This window comes from Musa acuminata, chromosome BXJ3-3 (assembly GCF_036884655.1).
Source record: "Musa acuminata AAA Group cultivar baxijiao chromosome BXJ3-3, Cavendish_Baxijiao_AAA, whole genome shotgun sequence".
Lineage (NCBI taxonomy): Eukaryota > Viridiplantae > Streptophyta > Magnoliopsida > Zingiberales > Musaceae > Musa > Musa acuminata.
In genome coordinates, this window is record NC_088351.1 from 29,869,525 (window position 1) to 29,893,172 (window position 23,648).

General features: G+C 37.9%; 3 protein-coding genes across 8 annotated transcripts; 1 reads left to right on the plus strand and 2 right to left on the minus strand.

Moving 5' to 3' along the window:
* Positions 1 to 493: 493 nt before the first annotated feature.
* Positions 494 to 10,715, minus strand: LOC135632316 (uncharacterized). 6 transcript variants are annotated; one of them, XR_010494675.1, is made up of 10 exons: positions 9,750 to 10,715; positions 9,197 to 9,385; positions 7,285 to 7,377; positions 6,995 to 7,177; positions 6,804 to 6,906; positions 6,532 to 6,717; positions 3,109 to 5,585; positions 945 to 1,522; positions 754 to 848; positions 494 to 625 (listed from the first exon to the last, which is right to left on the minus strand). XR_010494675.1 is itself a non-coding variant. In XM_065140784.1 (9 exons), the coding sequence occupies exons 1-8, from the start codon at positions 9,978 to 9,980 to the stop codon at positions 968 to 970; spliced, it is 4,017 nt and encodes a 1,338-aa protein (XP_064996856.1). In that variant the 5' UTR covers positions 9,981 to 10,715; the 3' UTR covers positions 494 to 848; positions 945 to 967. The 6 variants fall into 6 exon arrangements, 4 of the variants coding, with proteins under 4 accessions (XP_064996856.1, XP_064996859.1, XP_064996858.1 ...); XM_065140784.1 differs by having other exon boundaries at positions 494 to 848; XR_010494674.1 differs by having other exon boundaries at positions 528 to 625; positions 754 to 1,522.
* A 2,378-nt stretch (positions 10,716 to 13,093) lies between these two features.
* On the minus strand, positions 13,094 to 15,679 carry LOC135632266 (cell division topological specificity factor homolog, chloroplastic-like). The gene is made up of 2 exons (XM_065140683.1): positions 15,522 to 15,679; positions 13,094 to 13,924 (listed from the first exon to the last, which is right to left on the minus strand). Exons 1-2 carry the CDS (start codon positions 15,612 to 15,614, stop codon positions 13,361 to 13,363), a joined length of 657 nt encoding a protein of 218 aa, XP_064996755.1. The 5' UTR covers positions 15,615 to 15,679; the 3' UTR covers positions 13,094 to 13,360.
* Positions 15,680 to 17,228: 1,549 nt separating this feature from the next.
* On the plus strand, positions 17,229 to 20,084 carry LOC103979433 (probable LRR receptor-like serine/threonine-protein kinase At1g74360). Its single transcript, XM_009395579.3, has 2 exons — positions 17,229 to 17,415; positions 17,545 to 20,084. The coding sequence occupies exons 1-2, from the start codon at positions 17,349 to 17,351 to the stop codon at positions 19,794 to 19,796; spliced, it is 2,319 nt and encodes a 772-aa protein (XP_009393854.2). The 5' UTR covers positions 17,229 to 17,348; the 3' UTR covers positions 19,797 to 20,084.
* Positions 20,085 to 23,648: the final 3,564 nt, after the last annotated feature.

The window sequence follows — 23,648 nt, forward strand, 5'->3', positions numbered from 1 at the left end:
GTTTTTAGAAGTATAAATGCTCAATAAAAGAGAGAGAGAGAGAGAGAGAGAGAGATCTAAAGTAAAATCCCATTCCCTTCTTGTGAAATTAGTTTTTTATTTGATCATTGATTTATATAATCGATTTTCATTCTCAAATTCTGTGAGCTTTGCTATTTAAGTATGACAAAATTTCATCTTAAATAGGTGATTATAAGCTTATGATTTCTATTGCAAACCTTTTGCTTTAACAGCGAACCAACCATTGCACAAATTAAAGGTTTTGGATATTTCCATTCATGTACATGCCTGAAAAATTAAAAAAGATTGAAGGGTTTGGGGAAGAATCAATGTCTGCAATCTAAATATAGATATGAAGATATAAAGAGATTATTACCGAGACTTGAAAAGATTGCAGAATAATCATATACTTTGAGAGATAAAATGTCAAGCCTGAATTAACACAAATAAGAATCTAGCACGCATCTATGACAAATCTAACCAAAACCATGGCTGAAATGAAACATAGTCATTATGCATTTGCTGAATTCTGAAACAGGAAGCAAATAATATAGTAACTCAATCAGATGAATATATCTGGAGGAGCACCAAAGTGTAATATAGAATTACCAGTAATGCCCAATACCTGAAAGAGCAATGTTATGATCTAAGTTTCATTGTAGTTAAACCTTCTCTTTCAATAATGCTCAACGACCGATAAAACATTATATTCCCCAGGAACTTAAAGAACGACACTTTAGAATTTGAGGTTACCTGAAATTATCAGCATCAGAAAAACAACAGGAGGTATCATCAGACACTACCTGCCAAGCTCACATTCGTGTCGTTGACGGCATCTTTATTTGCTTCTAAAGCGTAGTTTACTTTTTTTAGCCCAAAATTAACTACATCAAGAATATGTGCAACAAAATAAACTTGCAAATCAAAATTGGAATGTGGATTACTTGTATACTTGCAGTGAAGAGGATCAATCTTGCGAAGACTGAGGAGTTCCTCCTTTGTAGTTGGAACCATGTCTTTGATCATATAGTCCACTTACAATCCCACCATTTGTCTTAGGTGCTCCTCCATTGCCACTTGATTGACGCACAGGCTTAAATGAGCCAAACTTGAGTGGCTCAGCATGTGAACCATAACCAACTCCTTGATCATATGAATGTCCCAGAGGAATTGTTGGGTCAGATGCATTGACACCCTCGGAACTAGATGCAGTTTGTGGATGCATGCCAGGTGCACTTTCTGAAATATAGGATGAATTTGTAGATGCAAAAGACCTGCCTCGGCGTCGGTTTGAGGCAACAGGCTCACTCCATGATTCCCATTTTTTCTCTTGGTTTTTTGATGCAGCCAGCTGGTCAGGCCGCAATCTTGGTCTCTCAGCCCGGTTGCACCCATGGCCATGACCAAAAGCTCTTGGTTTTGAGCTGACCCAACTTCTATCCACAGGATCATCCTTGTCATAGTTACAGTTCCCTTCATGGTTTCTTGAACCTGATTGCCGATGATCTCCAAAAGAAACCTTCTAGTGGAAGGAAAAAAGGAAGAGAATAAGTTTGTTTTATCAATGCTTGACTATGTCAAATGATATATGCATCTATGACAGCTTTAATCATAAAAGAATTTCCTCATCACAAATTTCAAATAAATTTCACAGAAATCACACATTTTTTTCCTGTTTGCAGAAGCCACACAATCCATTTCAGACTCAGTCAACCGAGAATTAAAGAAAATCACCTAACTGAAGAGTCATCACTTTCAATCAGAATCATACTTAAAAAGCATCAACAAGGTGAAAGCATATTTTCTTGCAACCGAATTGGGTACTTCTTAAAAATAAAGGTGAGACTCGGTTCATAGTATTGGTCAATTCAGCTAAATTGATTTGGATTTTGGCTAGGTTCTTGACCTTATAGCCAGAAATAGGTAGGAATCATCCAGAATCAATTCAACTCCACAGAGTTTGCCAATTTTAGACTATTCTAGCCAATTTAACAGCTAGGAAGTACATATTAACTATTTTCTACTGCTAATGAATTATGTAAATGCAATTTAAAAGATTTTATAGATTAATGATATCCATTAATAACAAAAACTACATTAGATTGATCTACAAATCTTAATGTGTATAAATATCATTAGCACCAAGCATGAGCAAACTTTCCTTTTAAGTTCCACCTTGTAAGGATCCTATTAGGGGCTAACAATCAAATGAAAAATCACAACTGGAAAGAACAAATACTGGTCAAGACAGCTTGGCGGTAGGAAAATGAAAACATGATTGAAAGAATGTTCAAGCCTTTCATTTTAATTAAAGGAATAACCAGAAAACTTCATGTTTTTAACATGGGAAGGGCTCATAAGCACAGCTCACATTGAAATCAATAAAGCACCTAAAAGAAACGAAGCACTCGAGTATTTACAAAAGTGCCTTCAAGGAGATATTCATAATTCCAGATACTGATAATAGCCATTTAAAAAGGAAGTCCTACACATTGAATATAATAATTTTAAAATTGAATTAATAATTTTAAAATTTTAGAAACCAAAGTATTAAAAATATGATATAACAAATAAAAAAGGTGTTTATTGAGTTTGTTCAATGGTCTATTATTCTATTGAACCATCCTCCATACTTTATCAAGTAAAAGAGTAACTGGAATTGACAAGGACATGTGACATGAGTCCTTGTCAAGTCCGACATGACTCTTCTGTTATTATTCATAGTGCAAACTCGAGAAAGTTTCCAATAGAATTCTCCATCTGTTTCATTGGAGCATAGCTGGGTGAGCCACAAACTTCCATTCTTCTCCAAATTCCTCGGGCCCTCTTCCTCTTCCTTTCTACTCGTGTTCCTCTCTTACTCAAAGAGATCAATTCAAGTCGGTCGATAGAGTAATCCCTATCGTTGTTGTTGTTGTAGCTCAATTCAAGTTGGGACTCCTAGAGTAATCCCCATTTCACAACTATTTTGGCTTAGCTATGGACCATCCAATTTGGACAGACCGATCTAATTTTTTAAACATTGAACTTTTGACTAATTAGATAAAAGGCACCATTCCATCAGTATTAGAATTTTCTTATGATTTTAAAAAATTGTGAGAATCTTACAGAATTGGGCAGGTACGTTCCAGTGCCACCACGATATGTTGGTGCTTCATCTGCATAATCCTGGAAGACACCTGAGGCCCGATCAGAACCAGGTTGGAAAGGCATAATAGGCACCAACAGAGGATTGTGCCCAGTCATCTGTGTATAGTGCAAATCAGATGACAATAGTTTGCCAGGACCATCCCATGGATAATGGCTGGGAAGATAAATTGGTGGTCTTGCAACAGGGGAAGTGTACATGAAAGGCCCAGGATAGGAGTTTTGGCAGGACCTTCCATATACCAGATTTTGCCAATGGCTCACTGAATCAATTTTGAAAATGTCAGAACTGAGCTCCTCAGATGATTCAGGTGCAGGAATTCTTGAAACTTTTGGACTTGCGAGAGCCTCAGACTGGTCAAGGCTCTCCACCAAAACAATATTTTGACCAGAAGAACTTTCTTGAAACTTAGCTGGTTCTTCCTCTCTATCAATTTGCTTTGCATATCCATCAGGATTTCCACTGTTAGATGTGAAGTCACCAAATGGAAGCATCAAGAATGGAACTGGTGGACCTGTAGCAACAAATGTCCCGGGAAGAACCTTGGAACAATTCACACCCCTCTGCCAGGAAGTGCCAACTAGCACTGGTGCAATGGGGATCAGTGGATCTGATTGTTTTTGTTCTGATTCATATTCAGAAAAATGCTTGCTTCTCACATGTGAGGTAGCCAAAGTTGCAGATTCTATGATTCTTTCAGACATGTCATTTTCCATGGTTGACAGAGGTATGCAACCAGAGGTGTCATCATCTATTTTTGAAGAAATATGATTAGATGAACCCTCAAATTGTAACGTGTTGTTTTCTTTTCCAAAAGCTGGTTTGCTTCCGCACTTGTTCCTTGCTAACCTCGGGAATTTTGCAGCTGACTGATGCCTAAGATATTCTGATGCAGGTTTGCTTCTGGAAGAACTAGCCCACGATAAAGTGGAGAACCTTGTGTTTGAACTCCTGAAGTTTGATTGAAGATCACTTCCTCTACTTGGTTTAGCTTGAAAAGGATCATTATAATTTTCTTTGGTCAATCTTCTGCCTTCTCTACCCAACTTATTATTCTGTTCCTGAGGTAAATAACCAGAACTATTGTCTCTTATCACAGGACTAGGACTCAATCCACCATCCAATTTCTGTTGCTTACCATCAAGATGAATCTGAGGACCACCGTCACCAAAATTAGATCCTTCTGAAAGACCAACATCATCTTCATTCGGGTTGCCATGACCATTATTCTCTGAGTTCAGCTCTGTCACAGCAGAATCATCATTAAAACTCTCCAAATTATCTACATTTGACCTATATGTGGCAGCACGAAAATAATTGGGAACAGGGAAAGAAAAAAGATTTTGACCAAACTGCATATTTGGTCCCCAAGGAGGTCCAATCAATGATAGATTAGAGGGTATATCTCCAGCCAAATTTCCTTTGACATAACCTGTTGAAGTTGAAAGAGGAGAAAATGTTGAAGGCAGAGGAAGAGGAGCTAGATGCATTGGCAATTGAACTTGTCCGTTAAACCAATGAATGTCAGACGACCCCATCATATTCACCAAATCCTGTTCTCGTTGCTGCATCTCTAATTTCTCTGAAACAGAAGCAAGTTCCTCCTCCATTGCAGTGAAGCCAACATCACCATGATAGCTTTTCAAAACAACGTTTGCATCAGAAGCAACTTCAAGGTTCTTTCGACATAAAGTCTGCCTCACTGATATATAAGCATCAAGAGAAGACTTTGAACTTTGATTGTCTGTAAATTCAGATCTCAAGTTTTTTCGTCTGTTATCAGAGTCAATATTGGCAGGAAATTGGATTTTTTCTGTTTCTATAACTCTTTGATGCCTTCCCTGAGATGAATCTATGGAGACCTCTGTCAGCTCAGGACTATATCTCGTCCGTGCAAACCGAAATCTACTCAATTCTTCCTGGTCATTGACAGAACAATTAGAATTTAACAGTTTTTGGCTTTTGTCACTTTGAACAGATCCACTAGGGCTATTGCTTGTTTCATGCCGATCAGTAAGTCTTGAGTTAATTTGCTTTCTGTAATATATCTGGCTCTGAGCACAAGAAACTACAGATGGATTGTTTATCCTGAATATGTTTGGATTATTGGCAAGGACTTCAGAGGTGGCATTATGTAAACCATCATCAGTCTCAGCCAGATGCTCTTCCCCAATCTGCAACACAATATTTTCAATCTTCTTGTTGACACTTGTAGTGCTTTTTAAGTTGTTTGATTCTTCCACTGGAACAGTTTTCAGTGGTTGTAAGTGCCATAAATCTAAGCTAACATCAGGGCGATCACCACTCATATGCCTTTTCCATGTGTTCATAAAGAACTGATTCACTTCGGCAATTATGTCATCTTTTGGACATTCGATTAACCTGGCCAATCTTTTGGCCCCAAATGCAAAAGCACTACGTATCCTGAAGAAATTGCCTGACAAAAAGAAGTTATGCATAATTTTATTTAGAAGGCATAAAAAAACACCAACACACTCTCTGCCACATAAACAAAAAAAAAGAAACGAATGGCTAACAATAAATGCAGATGTAACTGATCCAATGCACAAAGATGTGCAACCTTACATGCACAAAGTTGTATCTTATGCATGCACAGGATGGACTGATGGAAGATGGGCTATTGATGTTTTCAAATTTCTAAAATGAAACACAAATGTTCCACATAAAATATAGCAGACAACACTGAGCAATATGTTGTCTAATAGACAGCTAAATCAAGCTTTAAGAAAAATATATATGTATATATATACATCTGTAGGTTCTTTTGTGATGCTGAGTCCAGAAAAAAAAAAGGTATTGGTACAACATCAAGTGTCCAATGAATTGATACAAACTAATGCACAGTCCCACTTTATGTGGGAACGCTCAGATGCTATTACCACTAAAAGCTTTCCACTCAAGCAACAACAAACATGTTGCATGCATACCAGATTCTTGTAAAACCAAATTCTAAAGCGATTACCATTGATCAGGTAGAAAGCATAACTTCTAGAAATCTCATAGAAAAAAAATCCAAAACTCAAGCATAAGAACATCCAAAGAAACAAATCCAAATATTCCAAATTCAACACATCAAAAATAAAATACAACTAGAAACCAAAATATTCTGTTGTCCTTTACAACTAGTTTCAAATTTTGTCAAGCAAAAAACAGAAAAACCTTCCTGCGTTGAGGTTAACTATTTGAGCCAACATTAGGGCAATGATCTCCAAATCTTGAAACAATTACATGTAATAATATTAAAAAATAATCAAATTAACTTAATTAATTAGGCAGATTAAACATGACCATAACATCAGTGAGAATATGTTAGCAGATAGCATGGCTCCTGCCAACTGGAATTTAATGTTCAAGAGTCAAACCTTTGCTCACACTGCGTCCAAGATTGTTGTTTGTGCGTAGAGGATCAACAACATTGAAATGCTTTGGAACAAAGGGTTGACTGTGGGTTTCTTTACCACCTGGAGTGACAGAAAATACCGAATTGCAACTGTCAAGAAATCTTTTACTAAACAACAACTTGCTGTTATCCTTTCGAGGAGGTTCCGCTGCATAAAATTCATCAGGCACAATCATAGAAACATAAGACATTTTAGCTCCAATATGCTGCAAAAAAAAAAAAACATAAACTTACCGGTCATATCTGGAAGTGAACTGATAGGAACTGGTCCCCAAAGACTAACACAATAGTTACCCCAATCAAAGTTGCCAAAGAATTCTAGAAAACGATATAAGACCTGTGGAGGCAAAATTTGGGACTAAAACTATGTATAAATTAAGTGGTGAGCAAAATAGAAATGTTTAATGCAACTAAATTTAGGTCACCTCAAGTGGGCCAGCAAATGAACTATTGAAGACATGAAATATGTAAAGAACCAAAGTCTCCAGGGCATATGTAGATATAAGTCCATGATGAGCACCAAGAATTCGACTTTCATAGTAACACCAAGCTTTAATTAATATAATACTCCGCTTGAATAGATGATTTTGATTTATAACATTGTCCATCTACGAAAAAGCAGAAGGTCAGTGAATCATAATCATGCATGAGCTAAACTGCTTCCAAGAGATGTGACAAAGAAGTTCAAAAGCACCACATAGGCGCACATACTAACCTCTTCAAGGAAACAAAGTGTGCATAGGCCACCGACTTGATTGAAAGAGATGTCCATGACAATATTTTCAACAAGACACTTTACAAGTTTGACCTGTAGTGGGATGGAAATTATACCAAAATGAACATTGAAATGTAACCAAATCTAACATCAAAATCTGAATCCGAATGAGTGGCAAGAGCAAGGCAAATGATTGACAAACAAAATGACCAAAAACAAGTTTTGCTTCAAATTTCAAACATATTTAAGTCCCATGTTTTGCCAGTAAGTTCTGGGGAGGAGATTCAGATTCTAATTATAATGACACTTGATAAAAGGAAAATGTGAATATGTTGAGTAAAAATAATCCATACAGTGAATATGTTTGGATACATGAAGATTGACAATATTTCAGACATAAAAAGACTCTCCAAGTGAAGCAAACACAAGCTTATTGTTTCCTTTTGTTGTACCAGTCTCAACAGATTTTTTAGCCAAATGTTTCTTTTGGAAGTCGTTACTTCTTCCCCAAGTCTCTGATGTAACGAAGCTACATGCCTTCGAGACGAAAACGTTTTCCCCATAAGACCCTAAGAATTATCATAGCTTGACATCCCTTTCAACTAATATGGACTCTGATCTAATCAAATCACTGTCTTTGATATATAACTAAAAATCTGAATGAGCATCCTTGAAGGAAAAAAACAGATTGACCTAATTGACGTTACCCAAAACAGATTACACATTAACCTATACTAGATTCAATCAAACACCTCAAAATAAATTGCAACAGTTCATCCAATCATGTGAATCTTGTCCACAAAATTATTTGTCACACTAGCCTTTTGGCCTGATCTTCAAGTTTGTCTCTGCTACATGATCAACATAAATTTGGTTGTAGATTACTCCCCTAACTGCAATCTCTCGCATTATATACACTTTCAGCATATAGCACACATCAAGGAGATAATTTAAAGGCAGAAGAAATTGATACAAAAGAAAATTCTATAACCCAACGATTACAAAACCAGCTCTGATACCAAAGTTAAATTTACTATTAGGGTCAATTGTATTATTTCACTTGAGATGCATCTAGGAGAATTTTATCCTAAAAAGACCTAAAAATTAATGCAATTTTACACCCTGTCCAAATTGAGGTAGATTACAAATCAATCAAGTGACTCTCCCCAACATATAACTAAAGATTTGAACAAAGACCTTATAAAATGAGAAAAAAAGAAATCATGACCTCCAATCCAAACATATTACAGGTTCAGTATAGAATTGACTCAACTCTAACTTAAAACAAGCTTAAACCCTTTGCATCAGATTGCATCGTGCAAACATTAGGCTGATCTACATAAGAATAAGTTAGACATACACCTAAAATATTAGTTGGTGGTGATGTCCAAGATCCACTCACCAAAGGTTCAGGTTCAAGACCTCATCCAACAAATTTTTACACCTAAAATATTGGTATGACATGGTTTTAAACTTCTTCCGATAAATTTTACACCTATTATGTTAGTGTGGTGGTATATCAAACATACTTGCCACAGAGTTCGAAAATTCATCCAATAAATTTAACACCTAGAATATTGATATGGTGATATTTTACAAGGTCCACTTACCACATGTTGTGGGTTAGAAGTTTCATCTATCGAGAACTTAAAACCTATTTCAAAAAATTTCATACTTAAAAAATTGATCTGAGATTCTCATGTACCAAACTCACCTACCAAAGGTTGAGGGGTTCAACTTAATACCAATATTATATCAATAACAGTTAAGCCTATGAGAAAAATTATAAGCCAAATAACACAATTAGAAACATATAGGATTGACAGTAGTGTAGCTGTGTCCAGCAGCAGCAGCATGTTAGCATCAATTGAATAGGACTGAAAGAATAAAAACAGGTTAAATCCTGTCACACCTCTGCTTGGATGTATTTAACTTCTTTTACACAAAATTCAGCATTCTCACTCTTTTCTTCATTCTCCAATACACCACAAACCGCAGTAGCCCATGCATCCTTCAAATTTTCGTTATCACTGAATGCAGTCAGGTCAATGTCTCCATCAGGTAAATAGGTCTTGAGAGGTACTGATCCAAATGTGGAAACCTAAAAACCAGCATGAAAGTTAAAATTTGAGATAGCACACACGTTAGCAAGATTAACGAAAAACAAAAACCCATCTACAAGGAGGCATATCTACAGCAGTATGTAAAGCATATTTACATTATCAGTCTTAAGAAGATCCAACTTTTAGATGGCTGCTTACTTTGCAGAAACACTAAAAGAGCCAAAAAGCATCGTCCTCAAGTATTACCAATCAGTATTTTTGTCAGTAAGTGTAATGGTGAAATTAACAGTCAAGATGTGTGCTTAATTTTCTGTTTTACAATAACTGATAATATATTAAAGAAGTGCAAGTTTATTACTTAAACAACTATTATCTGGCTGTAGCACATGAGAAAATACTCACCCGGCAGGAGAAGCACTTCAGGATGAGCCGCTGGACATAGTTGGCTACAGCATTTCTGCGCTCCTCAGATGATTGATTGGGCTGAATACGTGCAATCAGCTCTGCCGTTTGTCCCTCTGCCTTAAGCCATCTGTCTGCATCAAGCACTCGGGTCAACTTGGCTGTTTCCTCAGACAGAAGGCCATTGGGCAATGAGCCACTAAGCTGCGCGCAGCCTCCATGATCGCCCATGTGAGGCTACCGTGATGTAACTATCCAGTGCCCTCGCAAGTACCTCCTTTCCTCCCCGATTCCAGTGGTGAAAAGTTGAAAAGCCAACTCTATTTGCTAGAAATGCTGCATAGTTGCACAAAGTAGCTGCTAAAAAATGTATCGGAACAGCGAAATTGATAAGCCTAGTCTCAGATCCTCAGCCATAGTGAGAAGTGGAAGTAGAAACTCCAAGTCTTTTGGTCCCAACACGAAGAAGTCAGCATGCCAGATAGTAATCAAACAAACTATCCTCCACCAGCGGTAATAGATGAGCAAATTTACCCCAGTTGAAGAGTAGACGAAACTTAATCGACAACAGAACAGACAAATTTCCGGACCAAATCGCTGTATCCAACTAAAGCCCAATCAATCGAGGCCCTAAAGTCGAGCGATCGAACCAACCAACGGAGGAGAGCGCCACGCGGCGAGATTCCCCCGGTGCCGTGAAACTCGAGCGACCGACGACGGGGCGACGAAACCAAGGTTCCATCAACTGCCGCAAAACCTAGAACGGAGGGGAAACGAGACGGAAACCTAAAAAGCAAATGCAGCGAGAGAGAAACCCGAGAATTGAGGCGGCGACGGCGTAAAGCGCACCTCCAGACGACGGCTCGAGCGTAGGCTACAAAGATCTCGCAGCGGGGATCGAGGAAGCGAGCAAGCTTGCGAGGAGGAGGAGAGGAAGAAAAGGAGACATGGCTGTAAAGAGAGGGATCAGCATCAGCGTACAAACCTTTTATAACGGACGCTTCTTCTCGTTATATAGGTGGAAGTTGTCGGTTTGCCTCTCGGCCATTTGAGTCTTACGGTTTTACATATCTATCCCTCCACAGTTTGGGAAAAACATATTCACCATTATAAATTTTAATATCACATATATATTCTTAAAAGATGTTAGGCTTTGCTTATACATAAATATATATATATATATATATATATATATCATATGCTTGAAAAACTTAAGCTAACAACTATTAATTATGATTATCACTAAATTATTTTTTAAAAAATTATAAATTTATAAAATGTTTTTTATTATTTTCATCAATTATTTAACCTCGCATTTAAATTTCAAAGTATACATGCTTTAAATGGGCAAATACAAAAAGCACTAACTAAGGAGGAATATTCGACTATTTTATCCTAAATTGTAAATTCATCCTAGAGTTCAATGTACAATAAAGTCATCTGTCCTAACAATTTGGAATTGATTATATGAAACTTTTGTCATTATAAAATATATTAAAAAATATATATATTTAGTAAAATTAAGAGTATTTAATTTTTATTTATAATTTTTATTAAAAATTTATTAAATTTGTTTACATCTTCTCATATCATTAAAAATAATTATTTTATATCTTCTAACTATAAATCTATGAAGCATATGTTTAAATGATCCTATCCATTAATAAAACAAAATTATTATACAATTTATATAAGTTACAAACGATAGTGTTTATATAGGAGCTAATAATATATTTTAGGTCATGAACTTTCTTGATCGATCAAATATGAAGTTGTTGGTGAACTTTTATGTCGTGATCGAGGTGTTAGCATGGTTCGGTCTAGTCCCCCATATGTACAATGTTGCCCACGTGGATGCTCGAGTGGTGGTGGCGAGCATCGGGTCAGGTTGAGTTTTAGCCTCGTCTCCCGAGTGCAATCTTCTCTCTTGACAAACGACCTACTTCTTCATCGTTGAGCTCCTGCACTCAGGTCGATATTGAGAGGGAGATTTCCCGACTCGATCTCTCTAAAGCTTAAGTTAACTTTGAGTGGAATAAGAGAGCGTTGAGTGTGCGAAGTCCCCTCTTATTGGTAAGAGAGTTGGCTTTTATACCTATGACGGGGCGATCAATCATACGCGATCCTTTAATGATCATCGACTCCTCGAGAGGATAACTTGTACCCTGTAGTCGAGCACCGACCGACTCGTATGGGTCGATGCCGTGTAGCGTCGTCCTGAGCTTTGCGTAACGATCTCGACGTGTCCGACACCATATGAGTCTGTGTCATTCGGCGTCGTCCTATATTTTGTGGAGCAACTTTGGGGTGTTTGCTGCTGACTTGTTCGACACCGAACAACGTGGAGGTCGCTTGATCTCCTTGTTCAGGTTCGAGGTGTTGTTCTTTGTCAGTCCGAAAGTCCTTTGTCTGTTACTACGTGGATGATGTCAAAATGTGTCATATAAGAAGTAAATGCTCGGCTTTCGGTTCGTGAGACAAATAATTTTTATTATCATCTGCTTTATGTATCTTTTTTAACTATCAAAAAGACTCTTTCTCTCATGACATTAAGGCAAGCGAAGAGGTTTTTCTCGATCTATTTTCATTCTAGAATATACACCTATGTTTCCTCTCGCAGAAAGGAATATAGAAACTGAATCCATCTTAGCAATTGTAGATAAGTTGCTGGTGAAGGCAATAATCAGTGACGAGGGAAGGTTTGTTTCTTTAAATGTATTAATGGATCACATTAAGCGCCTTTTATTGCATAGCTTTGAAGGAAACAACTATAAAAAAATTACATTCCTCTATCTTTAAGGAGTACAAACAACACAGGTACACATGTATATCTTTATTTATGTATCCATGTGAACAATTCCATAGTGGGACAAATACTTTTGAAGTAGCATATTCACATTCCCCATCTGCACCAAGAACACAAGAAGAGTCTCATGCTAATTGCAACTGACGAATACTGGGAACCCATACTTTCATCTCTTCCAAAGTGGAGAGCACCTTATTCTTCAACAGAGAATGAACAAGCCAATGATCCTTGCATCATTATTCCAGTCCCAGCTCAATTACTTGCATCCTGTCTTATGTTCATGACCATCTAAGGTTAAATATGGAATTTGCAAAACTACAATGGAGAGACATGATTGCAATATAACATACTAATATGCTAGTCATATAACAAGTATCTTCATGAATTGATCACTGTCTCCAGCATAGGTATTTTACATTAATAAACAAAAACTAGGTAAAAAACTAATTTGACTTTGAATTTTGTGTTTTAAGAGAGATGAATTCAAGACAAGCATGCACAGTTTTGCAAATATTAACAGGTTCCAGAGACATGGGCAGGCAGAAAGTAAAATCCTTTAGTACATTCACATGTAAGCATAAGAGACGTTCATATGCAAAGCCATGAAATGAATCCATCAACTCTTTACACTACTACATGCACACGCAGTCAACATAAGAGTTGCTGATATTTACAAAGCTTCTGCATTCAAAGGGGCACAATGGTTACATAAGCGACAACAGCAACAGGCAACGGGGACATGTTGCTTCTTCCTTGAAACGTGAAAGAACTTCTTATATATTTGAATGCATAATTTTCTCTTTCTTTAGTTCTCATCTGGTAGGAAGAAATCAAACGTGACATCTCCAGTGCTTGATATTTTCCCTCTGTAATCTTCTTCAGAATCTTGGTGCTCCGGCAGCACACGCTGGACGGGAACGGTTACCGAATAAACAGTACCAAGGTCTGTGTCAGTGGACATATTAAGTTGAACTTTGTCCTGTGAGTCAATCTCCACAAATTTGGATAAGGCTTTGATTATATTGCCCACAATCTTTTGCTTCGCTTCATCACTGATTGAACATCTATCAGAGAATAATATCATTTTAAGCCTCTGCTTTGCGATTCTTGCATTTGTATTCTTTCTTGCTTTCGTTGTGGGAAATAATAATTTCCATGCCAAACCAAGACGATCGAAGAAGCTCATATTGACAACATTTAAAAGGTTACCATCAGCATCTTGGTTTATCGTTGGCGACAAATTATTTCTTCCAATCCCAAGGCAAACTTGGCTGTGGTTTGCTGTATTAGTAGCTAATGATTCCATATGCAGCCATTTCTGTGCAATTTTGAGATCACCAGCTCCAATAAGGAAATGACCAAAGTGTACCTGGGTTATAGGAGAGCATAAAATGCTTCTCAATTATAGAGCACTGAGGACAGAGAAGATCCAAAGATATAATCATAATAAAACAGTAATGAGAACACAGCAGTTAGAACTTCTTATAACTCAAAATATTACATGCAAAAATAACTTTAGCATAGAAGTAAACGAATGAACCCCTAATTCCATTCAAGTGCATGGTATATTTTCTTTTTTCTTTTATTTTGCATTTATGACAATTCACAAGTGGAGTAACAGTTGCCAGTGTTTTTTTTGTTGCAGACAATAAGTTAGAAGCTACTAAGTATGGTTAGAAATGTTATTCAACAGAGATTTGCATGTCATTCATTTCCTGTTAAGTCTACAAAGTGCTATTTCGTCTAATATCTATAATCCTAAATTACTGCTAGTTTGTTGCTGTTGTTGTGATATTCATAATCCTTAAGCAACTAAACATGCATAAATATGCACGAGTAGGTTGTACGAGCCTATATAGCTCTGAAGAACGAAGGGTAGAATGGCCTATCTGCAGACCCTGTTTAAAGTAAACCATTAGCTAACGGCAACTAGACCAAAGTGAACTATGACCATTTGCGTCATGATTATTATTATACAACACTATAGGAGGTTTATATTGCTTCAAGACTCTGTGCTTTGGATAAATGTTTAGATGTTGCACTAAGGGCATGAAGAAAAACATTAACAGGAATCTCAGTTACCTTTTCAAAAGCATAATAGAATATACTCTATGTAATTAGGAGTAATATCTAAATCATGCTAACAAGAAAGTGAATCTCCTCCCAACCATAGGTGGGATGACTATGCAAATCTTTTCCCGCTACCGAGCTTTGTTAAAGGTAATGCTCTAATAAAACTAAGACCCATCAAATCCATTTTATTTGCTTCAAAAAAAAAAATCTTCTTAGGTTTTTTTCTCTTACATCACTAATCTACAAATTATCTTTTGATATATACATACCACTTTCTTTATAAGGTTTTCCATCAATCTGTCCACTATCTGAACAACCCTTGATTATTCACAAGTGTAACGTTAGATGTTCCACTTAGATCACGATGTCTGATCACTTACCAAGACATGTTTACTAGAAAAACAAAAAAAGAATTGCTTCCATGTGGCGTCGGCCATGGCTTTTTACCCTCAAATTATGCAGCGCAGTTCTGCATCATTAAGAAGACAGAAGGAGGGTTTAATATTCACAATTAGTGTTCCGCAACAGCTCCTCCCATCTATTGTCGTCCATTACTCAAAATTAGGTCTTCTGCTTTTCAGATTCTACAAACGATAAGTCTCGGGAAAACGGGGATTTTTTTTATGCAATGAGCATCATCCTCATCTACTCTTTTAAGAACATAATCCTGTCAATAATTCAAGAAAAGAGACTCAGCACACAAATAAGAAAAAGGAAAAAGTAATGCGAAACCGATCTCAAGCAAGAGGAGTCTCCGCAACTCACTCTAACTCACACATGGGACAACTCCTACAACTCCAGAAAGCAAAATCCATCGAACCTTCACTACTTCCATAGGGCTTAAATTAGATAGATAGATAGATAGAGAGAGAGAGAGACAAAGAGAGCGCGACCTTAGAGGAAGGAAGAATGGACTTGAGAGGGCGGTAATTGGGATGCGGAGTGCAGGACCCGACGAACACCTTGAGATTCCCGGAGATCGCCATTAGCTACTGCCTCACTCACATACCGCTCGCAGAAGAAAGAGTTAAGAGGTTAATGTGCCCTACGCCTTTTAATTTTGCCTAATTTTATTTTTTTAAAGTATATCCAAAATACTTTTTCAAAATGTTTTGAATATCCAAATATCCTAACAGTTATTTTTTCCATTCGTTATAGTATTTTTGATCTGTTATAATATTTTTTTAATCATCATAATACTATAAATCTAAAAATAATACAAATCGACTCATACCTTTAATAAGATTAACTCATGTATAAAAATTTAATATCATAATGATCAATGAGCAATGAAAACTAGAAGGACACAATAAATATATATTTTTTTATAATTTTATAATATTTTTAATACTTAAATAAAAAATTTATAATGTTATTAAAAAATATTGTGTGTGAGACAAATAGAACCAAAACACACTAGAAACCATTTTATATAATATTTAAATAGATATTTATAATAGTTTAAGAATGACATCATTGAATTAAAAAAAAGCTTGTTATAATATTTTTTATCAAAATAAAAATACAGTAAAACCTGTTTGAAAACACCATAAATGATATTGAAATGAACATCTAACTTTAACTAAACTAATTATAAGTATAAAAATATGATATTATAATAATCTACGAGAAAAATATTATGTTACTTATAATATTTTTCAATAGTTTTATTGTGCTTTTAACACACCAATAAAAATACTATAAATATTATTAAAAAATCCTATAAATAAGTCAAATGAAAACACTGTAATAATTTAAAATTGATGAAAAATTGAGGATTATTTTAGGTATTATTTAAATTAAGAGGTATCATTTGGGAAAAAAATAGAGAGTCCCATTTGAAAAAAAAATATTTTTTTTAAAAAAATCACCTTATATATATATATATATATATATATATATTATTAGTCGTAATAGTAACAGAGAAAAAGCTCACTGTGACGATACGATGCACATAAATCCTTTCTTCAAATAACTTCAATCAAAAATCAGAAACTCCTCCCTAAATTAGCTTTAACTCAAATGCTCACTCTAACAATACATTTATCAATGCATGATGGTAAAGGTTGTATCTTCCCAAAGCTAATTATATATTGTCTTTTATAATTAGCTATCTATAGTATCTCTATTTTTAAAAATTATATTAGGATATCTATATTTACGAAAGTAAAATATTTAATTTTATTTCTCCTCACACCAACGACTCTGTTAACGAAAATACCATACGCTTGTCAGTTGTAAATCCTACGATATTTTCAGACACTACGACATAAGAAGAAATGAGATTGAATATTTCACTTTATAATATAACTTTTAAAATTATAAAAATCAAGATACTAAAATTAATTAATTATAATTTATCAAACAATGATATGTAATTAGTCCACCCACCAATCGAATTATAATTTGCTGCTCCTAGAAAGTCTTCAAACATTGGCAGCTTCAACATTTGCTGCTTGTTTGTTGAAGCTGTCAATTGACAATCTGTAGCTCTGCATACCCTATGTACCAAGATAAAATATTTTAGAGTCAAAGCTGTTTGCAAAGTATAAGCAATTAATATGTGGCATGATGCTGGTTTTTGTCAGAGTCTTACTTGTCAGGCTGGTTCCCACTTGATCTGATTCCAAGGATTTGGATGCTTGAAAGCGAAGAAACAGGGAAGATAGATTGAGGAACAAGTACCGGTCGTCTCTTCCATCAATCATAGTAGCTGGGACATGTCGAAAGAGGAAGTGAGATTCCTTCCTTGTTTCTTCCTCGGCATCTACTTGATTCTTATCACAGGTATTCCTTGCACACACCATTAATCTTCTTTTTCAGATGTTTGATGCACAATTTCTTTTAGTATGCCCTGTCAGATCCTGTAGAAGCATTCTTCTCAAACACTTGTTTTTGCTCGGTCCTCGACAACAGGTCACGCAATCTCTGCCGCGACAGACAGAGAAGTCCTGCTCCAGCTGAAGGGCTCCCTTGAAGCCAACAATCCGATACGCCGAGGGGCCTATGCTCGGTGGAACGCGTCCGATTCTTCCCCTTGTAATTGGCCCGGCATCACCTGCAACGATGCCGACCGCGTCACCGGCATCAACCTCGCAGAATCCAACATAAACGGAGAAATCTTCCCCAACTTTCACCTCCTTACTGAACTCACCCGGCTCGACCTTTCATCGAACACCATCGGGGGATCCGTCCCTGCCGACCTCAACAAGTGCAGCGCCCTCGAGCATCTGAACCTCTCCGGCAACGTCATCAGCGGAGAGCTGAACTTGGCGGGCCTAACCAATCTGGTGATGCTCGACCTCACAAACAACCGCTTCAATGGCAGTATCCGCTCCAACTTCCCTGCAATATGTGCCAATCTCGTTAGCCTCAACATCTCGAACAACATCTTCTCCGGCGACATCACGGGGTGCTTCGATCGGTGCCCGAAACTCGAGTATCTCGATCTGAGCTCCAACCAATTCAATGGATATATATGGCAAGGCCAAAACCTCCGAGAACTCTTGGTCTCCGAGAACCTCCTTAATGGAGAACTTTCGTCGAGCACATTCACGTCCAATTGCGCCCTCGAAATCTTAGACCTGTCGATGAACAACTTCTCTGGGACGTTCCCCGGCTCGATCGCCAATTGCTCGAAGCTGACAAGCCTGGACCTGCGGGACAATGCATTCGATGGAGAAGTTCCGTCGGGCATTGGCTCCCTCTCGGAGCTCAACTCGCTCAGACTGGGGAATAATGCGTTCGACCGAACCATCCCAGAGGAGCTGCTGAATTGCTCCAAGTTGGTGTTTCTTGATTTCAGTAATCACGATTTCGGCGGTGACATCCCCGAAATCTTCGGCCGGTTCGTGACACTGGATCACCTGATTCTTTATGGGAATCAGTACACCGGAGGGATCGAGTCCTCCGGAATTCTCAAGCTTCCGGACCTCACGACATTGAACTTGAGCAAGAACAGGTTTTCCGGCAATCTCCCGGTCGAGATCACCACGATGCCAAAGATCAAGATCTTGATTCTCGCCGACAATGAGTTCTCCGGCAGCATTCCGCCTGAGGTCGGCGGCATGGCCAGGCTTCAGTTACTGGACCTTTCGTACAACAACCTCACCGGCTCGATCCCTCTGGCGATCGGAAATTTGACATCCCTCCTGTGGCTGACTCTCGCAGACAACGATCTCACCGGCAACATTCCGCCAGAGATCGGCAACTGCAGCAGCTTGATGTGGTTGAACCTCGCCAATAACCGGCTCTCCGGCAGGATACCGCCGGAGATATCGGCGATTGGGAGGGACCCAAACCCAACGTTCGAGGCCAATCGCCGTGAGATCCGCCATGTCACCCCCATCTCCGGCGATTGCGTCACCATGAACCGGTGGCTACCGGCGAGCTACCCGCCATTCAACTTCGTCTACATGCTGTTGACGAAATGGACATGCCGGACTACTTGGGATCGGCTCCTGCAGGGTTACGCGGTCTTCCCGATCTGCTCCAACTCCTTATCGCGAGTTCTAACCAGAGGGATATCCGGCTACCTCCAGCTCTCCGGTAACCGATTCTCGGGTGGGATACCGCCGGAGATCGGCCGGATGAGGAATTTCAGTATGATCCAACTTGACGGCAACCGGCTCTCCGGCCGTCTCCCGCAGGAGATAGGCCAGCTGCCGCTCGTCATACTCAACGTCTCCAGAAACCGGCTGTCCGGCGAAATCCCGCATGAGATCGGCGGCCTGCGGTGCCTCACGATCCTGGACCTCTCCCAGAACAACTTCTCCGGCAAATTGCCATCGAGCCTGAACGGCCTGTCCGAGCTGAACAAGTTCAACGTGTCCTACAACCCCTGGCTCTCCGGGACGGTGCCGATGACAGGCCAGATCGCCACATTCGACCGCGACAGCTTCCTCGGGGACCCCCTCATCAACTTCAGCGCCTCGTCGAACGGCGGAGCGAGCTTCGGCTCCCCGCCGCCGCCGCCCCTCGCCAGGAACAGCAGCGCCGCGGGCGGGGGCGGGCGATGGAAGTCGGTGCTATTGGGGGTCTTCATCGCGCTCACCTTGGCCTTCGTCGGTACGCTGACGCGTACAGCTGTGAGGTGCTGGCGACGGCGGGAGCTGCTGGCGCGGGCGGAGGAGGAGGGGCGGCGGCGCGGGACACGACGGAGGTGCTGACCGTTCAAACGAAGTTACAAAACGGTACGTCATTTCCTCATATGAGAATTGACAATTGGTTTTTGGTCATAACGGGTATGGAAACGACGGAGGCGCTGACGAATATGCAAATATGGAGTAGAGAAGAGTAATTAAGTATTTAAATTAACTGAAGAGAATCAGATTTGACCACAAAATTGGAGTGATATTGATTGGGTCGAAGTCATTCGTGTTTTTCATGTCTCATTTTGTTGGTGATTGCTATGGTTGGTGGCTTTTAGTACTCTATATGAGATTCAGATTTGATAATTCCTTGATTCGGTATCATCTTTTGTGTAAAAGTCTTAGTAGATGAAAAAACTATCACAAAAAGATCAAATATAATTTTTTTTAAAAAATAAAATTTATTACTTGTAAAGCTAAAGTACTAATTATAAGATTTAAAATAACAGAATTAAAAGTGTGATAGAAAGTTTATAGATAATTTATATAACAACGTGGGTTGTCTTTGGATAATATTTGGGTGCTCTCGACAATTTGCATATCGTTATCAGTCTACTCCTCTTTCACTGTTGGAAACCCCTATTGAAGTTTGGACAAGAGATAGTAAGTTTTAGGGACCTCTTCTAGCAGTTGGATGAAGTTTTGATGTAGAGTTTTGATTGCTGAAACTCAAGAATCTTACGATGGGAAGGATACGCTGCCCCATATAGAATTCTATTCTTTGTTCTTCTCTTTTCACTTTTTTATTCTAAGACTAGAATAGCTAGGGTTAGCTAGGCTCTTGCTTGGGACTTCTTTAGTTTTCCTTTAAATGAGACACATCCCTTGTCTTATAAGGAGAGGGGTGTTATAATCTTTAGGGTTTAAGGACTTTTCTTGTAGGTATGCACAGTTAAGATTTTTCTTGTAGGTCTATCGTACCTCCATTGCTTGGTGTATACCTCAATCCGGGTGCTCTTGACAAAATATCTTTGGATAACATATGGGTACTCTCGGCAGTTTGGATAGGAGGTACTAGCTTTAGAGATTTCTTGCAGCAATTGGATGAAACTTTGATGCGAAGCCTTGGCTGTTGGAACTCGAGGAAGAAGATTACGATAGGAAGGATGAGTTGCACTAGATAGAATTCTTCCCTTCTCTTTTCCCTCTTTTATCTTCTTTATTCTAAAGTTTGTATAGCTAGGGCCAACTGGGCCCTTGTTTTATAAAGAGAAGATTACCTTAAGTATTTAGGGTTTAAGGAGTTTGTAGGACACGTATAACTAGGATTTTTCTTATAAGGTTGTCGCTCTCTCCTTTCTTGGTGGCTGCTCCTATTTAGGTGAGGGTTGCCCTGATCTGAATCCTATTAGGACTTGGATCAAGGTTAGCAAGTTGCTAGAATTTGAATTTCGCTTAGCCAAATAGTGCTGAATGGTGCTGAAATTATCTTTGATCATGACTTTCCTAATTAGGTGATTCATATCTCATTCAATCTTACTTTAGAATTGGGAAAATCGGACTTTAATAACTTCTTCGAAGAACTATTTTGCTATACTTGGTTTCTACCTTTTGTATCCAATTAGAAAGATAATTTTGATGCCTCGTTGAGTTGTAGTGGACTTCTTCTCAATGATAATGTCTTCTTAAAGGGGCTTCTCTTGGTCGATCACTAAGTATTCGATAGATGATAACATCTTATTTGGCTTGTCGTCTAGCATCGAAGGCTCAAATGACTTCAAGTTCTAGATATTCACAATTGAATATATATCCATATAGAGTGGCAACTTGAGTTGTCATATATTATCTTCAATCTGCTTTAAGACTTTGAATGGTCCATATCATATATGCTTTAACTTCTTTCGTTCTTCTTCGAGTCATTCTTTTCTAAGGTATAGCTATACAATATTTCTTTTATATAATCATTCTTTAACATGGTGTCAATTGTATTGTTCTTTGTATTTCTGTTGATTTCGTTAAAATTGCTTCTCAATCTCTTCATGCACCTTGTGAATGTTCTCCAAAATTTTTGTTGGCTTATTGTATTGCATTGCTTTTGTCAAAGATAGTGATTCCGAATTTAGCATAAACTACAAATCAAAATGACTTTGAGGTAAATAACCCAAGCATATTTCAAATAGTAATTTGTTGCTAGAATTGTGTACCACTCGATTGAAAGTAAACTAAATGTATGGTAGATATTCGTCCAATGTCTTTAGGAGTTGTATCCTCAAAAGTGATGAACCATGATATAGTTCACTATTTCAATTTGGCTATCAGCTTGTGAATGAAAGGCTATGCTTTTCTTCAATTTGGTGTCTATCATGGTCAAGAGTCACTTTAAAAATTGCTCGAGAAACATCGGTAATGGATCGGACACTATGAAACTTAGAAGGCCTAAGTGTATCTACAATTGTTGAAAGAATAGTTAGGCTACTCATTCTTTAGTGATTGTCTTCTTGTAAGGCATAAGCACCACAATCTTTGATAACTTATCGATCGCCATAAATAGATATTCGTATCCTCATCTTGTTATAGGTAGACCAACTAAGTATTGGATGTACTAGCTTTAGAGATTTCTTGTAGCTGTTGGATGAAACTTTGATGCAAAGCCTTAGTTGTTGGAACTCGAGGAAGAAGATTACGGTGGGAAGGATGAGTCACTCTAGATAGAATTCTTCCATTCTCTTTTCTCTCTCTTATCTTCTTTATTCTAAAGTTTGTATAGCTAGGGCCAACTCGGCCCTTGTTGGAGACTTCTTTTATTTTTCTTTAAATGGAGGCACACCCCTTATTTTATAAAGAGAAGAATACCTTAAGTCCTTAGGGTTTAAGGAGTTTGTAGGACACGTATAACTAGGATTTTTCTTATAAGGTTGTCGCTCTCTCTTTTCTTGGTGGCTGCTCCTATTTGGGTGAGGGTTGCCCTAATCCGAATCCTATTAGGACTTGGATTAAGGTTAGTGGGTTTCTAGAATTTGAGTTTCACTTAGCCAAACAATGTTGAATAGTGTTGAGATCATCTCTGATCATGGCTCTCCTAATTAGGCGATTCGCATCTCGTTCAACCTTACTTTGGAATTGGAAAAATCTAACTTTAATAATTTCTTCGAAGAACTATCTTGCTACACTTGGTTTTTGCCCTTTGTGTCCAATTCAAAAGAAAATTTTGATGCCTCATCGAGTTGTAGTGGACTTCTTCTCGATAATAATGTCTTCTTCAAGGGGCTTCTCTTAGTCGATCACTAAATCTTCGATAGATGATAGTATTTTGTTCGGCTTGTCATCTAGAAGGCTCGAATGGCTTCAAGTTCTCGATGTTAACAACTGAATACATAACCATATAGGGCGATAACTCGAGTTGGCATATATTATCTTCAATCAGCTTTAAGAATTTGAATGGTCCATATCAGATGTGCTTTAACTTCTTTCATTCTTCTTTGAATTATTTTTTTCTAAGGTATAGTCATACAATATCTCTTTCATATAATCGTTCTTTAACATGGTGTCAATTGTGTCATTTTTTATATTTCTATTGACTTGGTTGAAATTGCTTCTCAAATCTCTTCATGCATCTTGTGAATGTTCTCCAAATTTTTTTTGGCTTATTGTGTTGCATTGCTTTTATCAAAGATAGTGATTCTGAATTGATTATAACTATAAATCAAAAGGACTTTAAGGTAAATAACCCCAGCATATTTCAAATAGTGATTTGTTAGTAGAATTATATACCACCTGATTGAAAGTAAACTAAAGGTATGGTAGAAATTTGTCCAATGTCTTCAAATGTTGAGAGTTATATCCTCGAAGGTGATGAGCCATGATGTAGTTCACTATTTCAATTTGACCATCAGCTTGTGAATAGAAGGCTACGCCTTTCTTCAATTTAGT